The sequence below is a fragment of the Mus pahari genome, chromosome 14, assembly GCF_900095145.1.
Source record: "Mus pahari chromosome 14, PAHARI_EIJ_v1.1, whole genome shotgun sequence".
NCBI lineage: Eukaryota > Metazoa > Chordata > Mammalia > Rodentia > Muridae > Mus > Mus pahari.
In genome coordinates, this window is record NC_034603.1 from 38,759,726 (window position 1) to 38,770,292 (window position 10,567).

Here is a 10,567-nt window from a genome sequence, read left to right on the forward strand (position 1 = left end):
CTCTCTCTCTCTCTCTCTCTCTCTCTCACACACACACACACACACACACACACACACCAAACATTCTATACCTCTTCCCCAGACTCTTGTAATTAGTCTGCTGTGTCTCTGTGTTCTGGACATTTCCCGTAGATGGAGTCATGTGATTGGCTTCCTTCCCCTTGCTCTGCATTTAATCTTATGTCTTGCTTGAAATGTGGCTTCACAGTGTGATCCTCTGCTTTTATTCCTGCTCTGGCTATGCCTTCCTTTGTTCATCTCCCAAACAGTGGTATTTCTTACATTGCCCCTGACCACCATCTGTTACTTCCATTGTAGGATTTGCAGTTGCATCTTTAGTTGCTTTTATTTTTGTGGAGACAGTGTTTCTACACAGTCCTGGCTGTTCTGTAACTTAGTATGTAGACCAGGCTGGCTTGGTACTCACAGAGCTCTGTGTACTGATCCCTCCTAAATGCTGGGATTACAGTTGCATTTAGTTATCTTTGTACAATGGTTATTTCTAATTGTCTGTCCAAAGACTTTTCCGTCTGTCTGGTGAATATCTGTACTTGGGTCTTCAACAGGCACTTCACACTTAATGTACTTAATACTGAGTTGTTGCATGTGATATTTGCCAACTCATTTCTCAGCCAGATTTTTTTCCTCGAGGTTCCAGAGCATAAGTTGACCTCTATCTTGTATGGGCCTATACAGTATTATAAGAGCCTGTTTACTTGCTTAAACTCTCAAGAAACTGTACACATCTTAAAATTAGAAGTTGTATTTTGGCTGGGGGTGGTGGCGCACGCCTTTAATCCCAGCACTTGGGAGGCAGAGGCAGATGGATTTCTGAGTTTGAAGCCATCCTGGTCTATAGAGTGAGTTTCAGGACAGCCAGGGCTACACAGAGAGACCCTGTCTGGAAAACAAACAAAGAAACAAACAAACAAAAAGTTGTATTTTGTTCACATGTCTAACCTGTGCCTTAATCTGAATTGTACCCAACAAACAGAAGAGATTTACTTGATAAATGGTTGAGTGATTATATGAAGGCAGAAAATTGAGTATGTTTAATATGTGGTGATATCTCTCTCTCTCTCTCTCTCTCTTTCTCTCTCTCTCTCTCTCTCTCTCTCTCTCTCTATATATATATATATATATATATATATACATATACATATACATATACATATACATATATACATACATATATGGTGGTTATTCTCTTATTCTCTTTGGGAGTTCAGAGAATTATCTACTTGAAAATAACGTATTTTCACATTTCAGGAGCATTTAGACAGCACCCATGGGTCAGTCCATTCCTTGGATGCAGACTTGTTGTTACCATCTGGAGATCCATTTAGTAAATCGGACAATGACATGTTTAAAGATGGACTCCGGAGAGCTCAGTCTACAGACAGCTTGGGAACCTCAAGCTCATTGCAATCCAAAGCTTTAGGCTATAACTACAAAGCGAAATCTGCTGGAAATTTGGATGAGTCGGATTTTGGACCACTGGTTGGAGCAGATTCTATGTCTGAGAACTTTGATACTGTGTCCCTTGGGTCACTGCAGATGCCAAGTGGATTTATGTTAACCAAAGATCAAGAAAGAGCAATTAAGGCAATGACACCTGAGCAGGAGGAGACAGCGTCCCTCCTCTCCAGTGTCACCCAGGGTCTGGAGAGTGCATATGTATCTCCCAGTGGTTACCGCTTAGTGAGTGAGACGGAATGGAATCTCCTGCAGAAAGAGGTGAGATATTCTGACCTTGTTTCTTTTGGTCTCTTTTTGTTTTGAGACAGAGTTTCATATTGCCCAAGCGAGCCTCCAGCTTACTATAATGAAGATGACCTTAAACTCAGGGATGTCTCTTGATCCTCCTGCCTGCACCTTGCCAGCCCTATGTGCACCACCACAGCTTGCTGCTCTCTTCTCTCTCTGGAGGGATTAGGTAACTGATATTCATTGTTGATTCAGGGGATAGTTCCTGGAGTCAGCCCAGGCCTGTGCTGCCAGCAAGAATGTGTTAGCACATACCCACCCCCTGTCAAATATGCTTTATCTCTTCTATCTGACTGTCACAGGAAGCTGGCTAGCCAGTGGTGTTAATAAGCATCACAGTTAGAACAGCCTGAATTTTGAGTTTTCAGTTTACTCGAGCTGAGTGAATGCTATGACTCACTCATTTTTTTCTTTCAAGCACCTGATATAGAGCGTGGGTTTAAGGAGGACTGGGAAACATGGGAGAGGGGAAAAAGGCACCCTTGATGAAAAGTAATTTTTCTCAAAATATTTTTAAATGTAAAGATTAAGTATTAAGAATCTAAGTAGTTTTGGGTGTGGTGACACACAGCTTTAATCCCAGCACTCAGGAGCAGGGACAGGCGGATCTTTGTGAGTTTGAGGCCAGTCTGGTCTACAAAACAAGTCCAGGACAGCCAGGGCTGTTGTACAGAGAAACCCTGTATGAAAAAATAAAACCAAAAAGGAATGTAAGTTGTATTTGCACACTGCTTTACAGGTCCCAAGCCCTTTCACATACCTCATCTCTTTGAGCTTTCTGATCATAAATGAGGCAGTCAGGTCACAACTGTGCCCAGTTACAGATGAAGAAACTGGCTCCTCTAGAGAGATCGAGCAGAACCTTTGTTAGAATCTAGGAGTTCTGGCCGTAGTGCTTTCCCTTCTCAGGGCTCCTTCTCTTTAAAGAAGCACACAGTAAATGGAGCAGCCTGCTAAACCTAAGTACATTGTCCTTGAGCCATGCCGGACATGTCAGACCATGCTTCTTCCGGAGCTCATGAGGTGGGGACTCGCTGCTGCCTGTCTTTCCTTCCTCCTTTTGTTAGGTAGTGTTGAGTGTATGGTGTAGCACCTCTTGCTTGCTCTGTGTGTTCTTCAAATGTGGTGTTTTGTGGCCCTTGGTGCTAAGTTGTGTCCCTTTTTTTTCTACCATACTTGTACTAGAAGTTATAACTTCTAGAATTTAACTCTATATTTTAACTTTTTCCTGTAAATCTCTGAAGCATTTACTCTGTGCTATGCATTGAGTAACATTGGTAAGAATGTGTGTTTGTTCCTTGAGTATGAGACAGAATTACTTTGTTTTGGCTGATAAGTGGTAATTTTGGTGCCCTTCAGGTACATAATGCTGGAAATAAGCTTGGTAGACGTTGTGATATGTGTTCCAATTATGAAAAACAGTTACAAGGAATTCAGATTCAGGAAGCTGAAACAAGAGACCAGGTGAGTTTCATTAGAGCCACAGAGTTGTATTTTTTTTTCTGTCTGCTTTATGAAGTGTATCTATCTTGTTATAGAATAATCTAGCACATGCAGTGGCAACAGTGGCAGCTGATTTCCAATGAGAGCCCAGTAGGAATGGGTATCCATTTTTCATTAGCATGCTAACACTATATCAGCTAGCTCAGCCCTCAGAGGTGCCAGCAACACCTTAGCATCTTTCTCTGCACCCCATCACCCAAACACCTAAACCTGATGCTGGCCTGATCTCACCCTCACAGTGAGCTTAATCATACAGATATGAGGGAGGTAACGTTTACTGTGGACTCTGACCATAAAAGCTAGTCGGTGTCATGGTGACCAGAGTTTGGATTCGGTGCTTACTGCCTGTTTGCTGTAAATTTGTTGACTTGATTAATGGTGATTCATAGGGCACAGAAGTTAAGCTCCCTCGGGCTTGGACTACTTGAACTACTTGAGGGTAAAGTTCTTTTCCAAATGCAGAGTAGAAGAGTATGACACTGGTAACAGTGTAGAGTTTAACAAGAGTAGTCTTGTGAGAGTATGTCAGGAAAGGAATGTTTTTCTTTGGTTGTTATGAGGATTACTTATTGCCTTTGCCATCAGAGCTGAAGGAGGTGAGATTAAAGATCTGGTATTTTCAGGTGTCACTGATATTCAGTTCCTCATCTGTAGTCTTTTTTTATTGATAGCTTACAGGTGGATTTCTAAAGCTACTTAAAGTAAGATAAAATGGTTGACTTCTGATAGCCTGACATGGGAAAGGGCTGTCTTGGATTCCTTAGTTATTTCTGTAGACTTCTATAGATGCCTCTTGCTTGCCTGGTGTTTTAATGGATTCCAGCAATTCAGGTACAGTTGAAAGATGGTTTGGGCCCATAAGGAGCTTTCAGCATTACAAACCAAAGCATAAGTTCAGTCTGTCTTGTTCCTAGAGATGAATGTCTAGATTAGAGGAGGGTGTGTAGCTTAGCTGTAGTTTCAGAAAAGGCAACACTTGGACTGTATGCTTTAGAGTCTGATTTCACATTAGGAGAAGAACTAGGGAGGGAGAAAATACACTCAAGGTGGGAAATGTTCAGAGTCATGAAAAAGAATGGTATGTTCTAGGACACATGGCTGGCATGTGAGCTTATAAGCTAGTGTGAGAAGGAGCTGCAGAGGAAGGCCAGGGTGAGACCAGTGGGGAGAGGAGATAATCAGGAATTACATTGAGCCTAGCATCTTGGAGGCATAATTGCTTTTAAATAGGAAAAGTGTTATAATTTCACTTTTATAAAATGTATAAGGTTCTTCTGAATCCTAGGGACCTAGCAGAGAAGAGGTTTTCAAATGAGATTATGTATGTGAAAAGCTGTTGCTAACTGTAAAGCACAACATAATTCTTGAGGTCATTCATTTTTTTCTGGATTGACAAGTCAAAGAAAATTTTTTTAACTCACAAAAGAATTGTGGGTTGAGGGTGTAGCACAGTTGCTTAGCAGGCATGAAGCCCTGGATTGACAGCAGAAATACAATTACTTCCTTCTGGTTGACTTTTTAAATTATATAGGTGAAAAAACTGCAGTTAATGCTCAGGCAAGCTAATGACCAGCTCGAGAAGACGATGAAAGAGAAAGAGGAGCTGGAGGACTTCCTCAAGCAGAGTGCGGAGGACTCAAGCCACCAGGTGAGCGGTGCACGAGAGAGGACCTGCTTGTTAAATTACACTTAAAGTTTGAAAAAGTATGGTTGCTTTATTCCTTCTGCTTTGGAGATTCAGCAGTTTTATTTTCTCTGAGATAAAAAGTGTTTTCTGATTGTTCCATGCTATTTTTCTAAGGATTTATTTATATTTTAAATATGTATATGTGTTTTGCTTGCCATGTATGTGTACCACATACATCCTTAGTCCCCTGGAAGGTCAGTTGAGAGTCACCATGTGTATTCTGGGAACAAAATTCTGATCCTTTTCAAGAACAAGTTTCTTAACTGCTGAGCTGTCTCTCCAGCATCTTGTTATCTATACTTTTGAAATAATAAGTTAACAAACAATGCATTTCTAATGTCTCCAAGGGCTCTGGATTTCCGTGTGTGTGTGTGTGTGTGTGTGTGTGTGTGTACTGGGTTCTCCCTGGTACACAAGAACCTCACTAACAAGAAAGATAGGATTTACTGGCTGGAAATGTAGCTCAGTTGATAGAGAGCTTGTCTAGGGTGCATTAAGCTTTGATCACAAGCACTATATAAACTGGGGGTGGAGGTACACACCTGATATCTCATTTCTTGAGAGGAAGGGACAAAAAGGTTAGAAGTTCAAGGCCATCTTTAGTTACAGAACTGGAGTCCAGTCTGGCTATTTGAGACCTTGTCTCGAAAACCAAAACAAGGGCTGGCAAGATGGCTAAGTGGGTAAAGTGCTTACTACTAAGCTTGAGTTCAGTCCCTGGTTTTCCCCCTCTTCTTCCTCCTCTTCACCTTCCTTCTTCCTTCTCCTTCCACTCCCTTCTTCCTCCTCCTCCCTCCTTCCACCACCACCTCCTCCTTCTTGTCATCATCATCATCATCACTATCACCACCATCATCATGATCATCGTCATCGTTACCATCGTCATCCTCATCATTATTGAGAAAGGGTCTCTCTACACAGCTCTGTCTGCCCTGGAACTCATTAAGTAAACCAGGCTGGCCTTGAACTCACAGAGATCCACCTGGTTCTGCCTCCCAAATCTTGGGATTAAAGGCATGTGCCACCATGCCTGGCAATAATTGAATCTATCTATACCACTATTTTTTCCAAACAACAGTTGAGAGACGCTTAAGTGTTTCTAGTTTTTAACAATGATAAATATCTTATGAAGATTCTTGTATATGTCTATTAGTGGATATACATGGACTTATGTTTTCTTAAGCACAGGTAGAAATGGTGAGATTGGGAAGTTGTTTCTCAGCTCTCCTAGCTATTTCCAAGGACATTAGCTCTTCAAATATTATTCACATTAGACTTCCCTGCTTCTACATAACATTTTAAATTTTACGTTTCTTTTATACTTTTTCTTTATTTTTGATAATTTCATAAATGTATTTTCTATGATTTTGTCTTTTTTTCAGATCCATCTTTTAGTTCACTAATTTTTTTCTTTAAATGTTTACACTTCTCTATAAAACCAACCATTGAATTTTTAACTTAGATTTTTTTTTCAGTTTATTTCATTTGGCTATTATTAATTATCCTTAGTTCTGATGATTCCAAATTTTGTCTTGTACACAATCCAATAACTAGTGATTCAGAAATCTGAACTCATTGGAGACCTGTATGTATTGTCTGTTGTTTTAAAAAGCCATTCCCCTTGGGCTGGAGAGATGAGATGGCTCAGTGGTTAAAAGCACTGACTGCTCTTCCAGGGGTCCTGAGTTCAATTTCCAGCAACCACACGGAGGCTCACAACCATCTGTAATGGGATCTGATGCCCTCTTCTGGTGTCTAAAGACAGCTACAGTGTACTTGTATACATAAAATAAATCTTTTATTTTTTTTTTTTAAAGATTTATTTGTTTATTTTATGTATTCATCATTGCTCTCTTCAGACACACCAGAAGAGGGCATCGGACCCCATTGCAGATGATTTGAGCCACCATGTGGTTGCTGGGAATTGAATTCAGGACCTCTGGAAGAGCAGTCAGTGCTCTTAACCACTGAGCCATCTCTCTAGCCCAAATAAATCTTTTTTTTTTCCCCTAAAGCCATTCCCTTATGTATTTATATTAAGTGCTGTATATTGTATTAAAAACAAATAATGAATGAACTGAGGCTGGGGATGTAGCTAAATGGATAGAGTGCTTGCTTAACATGCATAAGGCCCTTGGCTCATTCCCCAGTGCCACAGGTGTGACGGTACAGCCCTCTAATCCCAGCACCACAGGCATTTCCTGATGAGAGGCAGGTTATTGGTGATACTCAGTCTTGAGTTATTTTATATAGGTACAGGACCTGAGATGTGTAAAGCTTTGTAGATTAGATTATTTAAAATGTTCATTCCCCAAGAGTGTGGTGTTTTTTGGTGCATCCTGGATTTTCTACTTTGCCACTCTGTCTGGCTCTTAGATGCTCTGCTCTGCTCTGTGTCCCAGCTGTTCATTTTAGAATTGGTACTTGGAGCGAGCTGGTTCAGACACTGTGCCCCATTACTCTGTGTTAGTTGTCCAGTGCCTTCAAAGAGATACATTTTTTTGGTTGGATATATGGCTCCAGAGGTTAAGAACACTTACTGCTCTTGTAGAGGACCTAAATTCTGTTCCTAGCCTCCACTTCTGGTCACTTACAACTGCTTCTAGCTCCAGCTCTAGGAGATCTGATACTCTCTTCTGGCCTTTGCAGACACTGCCCTCACATGCACAAACCAAACCCAACATATACATATATGCATAATTAAAAATACAACTGAAATCTTTTGAAAAGGTACATTTTATATTTTTATGCAGCCTTTCTAATTGTCAGTAGTTACTTTTTTTTTTTTTTTTTTTTTTTTTTGAGGCAGGGTTTTGCTGTGTCACCCTACTGTCCTAGAACTCACTTTGTAGTCCAGGCTGGCCTTGAACTCATAGTTCTGACTGCCTCTGCCTCTTGAGTTCTGGGATTAAAGGTTTGTGCCACCACACAGCCCAGCTAGAAACAACATTCTAGCAATCATTTTTTAAGTACATAGGCAAAATTATTTCTATTTGTTTTTGTGTGTGAATGATAAGTTTTCATATAATTCCCTTCCCAGGAATATTAACACTAATTCAAATAGTCAAGAGTTAAATGTTACTAATTGCTCTTCAATACCTACCTTAGAAGGTTGTAACCAACTCAGAAAGGATTTCGTTTATCCTTTAAAGGTGTGCTGTCTCCTCTCTTCCTCTCCTTTCTTCCATTTTAAAGAATATATCTAATTGTTTGTGTGCACACATGCATGCATCATGCATGTGTAAAATAAGTGGCCATAGCACATATGCAGAGACCAGAGGACAGCTTGCAGGAGTCAGTTCTCTCCTTCCACCATGTGGATTCTGGGTTCTGAGGGCCAAGCTCAGGCTTAGCAGCAAGTGCTTTACCTTCTGTGCCTTGGCTCCAGCCCTAGGCTTCTAGTTTTTAATTGCTTTCTTTCTTAACCTTTCTTTCTTTCTTTCTTTCTTTCTTTCTTTCTTTCTTTCTTTCTTTCTTTCTTTCTTTCTTTCTTCTTTCTTTCTTGCCTCTTAAAAATATATCCATATCTAGGTCATGTGGGTTTCCGTCATTCTAAGGACCAATTACTACTATATACTATATACTAATATATGTCAGCACGTGACTTGAACTTTGCTAATGCCCTGGGGTACCGGAAAGTCTTGCCATATAGCAAATGTACACATTGGTTAAATAAAAGATGAGTGGTTCCCATGGACTTGTGTGGAGTAATGGGATGCAGGGTTAGCTTCAGAGAGCCAGTTTTAACTGTATTTCACATGTGCATCTTCTGTTCAGATATCTGCACTTGTTTTAAGAGCCCAAGCCTCCGAGGTCTTACTTGAAGAGTTACAGCAGAGCTTTTCCCAAGCCAAGAGGGACGTTCAGGAGCAGATGGTAAGTTACTGTTTGAAATACATGTCACATGCTACCTTTATTCCTGGATTGCTTTCTCAGCATTATCTTTAATATATCACCCTGCTGAAAGTGACTTCTACTGGAGTGGCTACACTCCAGGGCCTCCAGAGGATTTATGATGGTAAATACTGTACAGATGTTGCTCCTAAGCAGAGCTCCTCACCCTGCTCCCTTTTCTGACTTGAGAAACCTAAACAGAGTAAACTATGATAGACCAGTACTTAATTTTCAGTTTAAAATATGAACTAAAAGAACAGAGATAACTGTCATCTCCAGTTCACACAGCTTTTGAATATTTATGTGTTTTTCCTGGGTAACTTTTATTTATTTAGAATAACATTATTAATTTCCCAGAATTTATATATTTGCTATAGCTCTGGAGGTCTTCCAGAAGGCCATCAGTTGTGAGGGGCAGAAGCAGTGCTTCCTGAGCAGTGGCTACTGGGAAGCTTTGTGGAATAATTGAGGCTTGGACTCCATCTTTACTACTCTGGCTGTGTTTGTCTTGTGAACCCTGTATCTAATGGCCTGGGTCAGTTATGGTGGAGTTGTTCTTTCTGGGATGACTGCAAAGCTTCCATGGACCTAGCACTTTCACAGGGACCATAGTTCTGAGTATGAGAAGGCAATAGGTAGGATGGCCATAATTTATCTTTGGCATTCAGCTAGTGTCTGAATGACAACTGAGTTGTCCTTGAACCCTATATCTGGTCTGTGGGAATTATAAGATCCTATTTATGAATTAGGAAGTTCACATTTTCTCTAAGTAGAGAAGGCAGCTTTATAATCAGCTTTATAATTGTTCAGTGCTGGCAAAGGTTCATGGGGTTGTTTCTCACACCGTTCCTTGTCTTTATCTTTTAAAGTTCCTTCCCCTCTGGAGGTGATATGCACGTTGATTCCATTAAAAGCAGTATGTATTAGGTGACATTGGAGAATTGGTTGGATTCTGGCTGAAGTCGTTTGAACATTTAATTTTCTCAAAATTACCACAAATGGTTTTTATGCTGATAAAGAGAAACTCAGTGTCTTAGGTCCCGCAGAGTGCCTGTGAGAGCGTTGGTCATCTTAGCATTTTCCTCTCTGTGTTTGGAGAAGCTTCACACTTGCAGAGAAGTTTGCCGAATCAGCTTTTGAAAGACTACCACTTCAGGTGAAAGAGCTTGCTGTGTAGGCCTGACATCTGACTCAGTGGAAGGAGAGAGCCAACCTGCAGTGTTGTCCTCTGACCTGCATACACATGCTGTGACATGTGTGTACACTCAGACCATCAGACAGATAACAGTGCTGCTTACGACTGTCAGTTTAGTTCAGCAGTTGCTAACATTAGTCTCACTGTATATAGCTATATTATGTGCATATTCTATGTCTGGCTTGTGATGAACTATTGGGAATTAAAGTGTAGACACTATGACTCTCCTAAATATTTCAGCATGTATTTCTTAGGAGTTAAGATGTTCTATATGGCTGGAACATTCGTTTTACATCTTAAAAAGTTAACCAGTTGTCCTTCCAAATTTTAGTTGTTTTTGGTAATAATTAAGAAGTTTAACTTTTATTTTTGACCAGGAACCAATCATAAATTATATATTGCATTTTGTTGTCATTCCAGTCTCCTTTAAATTAATGTAGTACAGTACCCTCACATTAAAAATGCTATTGGGGGGGGCTGGTGAGATGGCTCAGTGNGTAAGAGCACCCGACTGCTCTTCC

The 10,567-nt window shown here is 40.5% G+C and overlaps 1 protein-coding gene across 2 annotated transcripts in view; it reads left to right on the plus strand.

The window, feature by feature from the left end:
- Positions 1–10,567, plus strand: part of Rabep1 (rabaptin, RAB GTPase binding effector protein 1) — a 99,560-nt gene that overhangs the window by 67,983 nt on the left and 21,010 nt on the right. The window contains exons 9-12 of one of the 2 annotated variants that reach the window (XM_021211961.2): positions 1,270–1,737; positions 3,127–3,231; positions 4,802–4,918; positions 8,735–8,833. In XM_021211961.2, coding sequence (XP_021067620.1) covers positions 1,270–1,737; positions 3,127–3,231; positions 4,802–4,918; positions 8,735–8,833 — 789 coding nt within the window. The remainder of the gene's footprint in view (positions 1–1,269; positions 1,738–3,126; positions 3,232–4,801; positions 4,919–8,734; positions 8,834–10,567) is intronic. The other variant, XM_029545845.1, reaches the window with a different exon arrangement.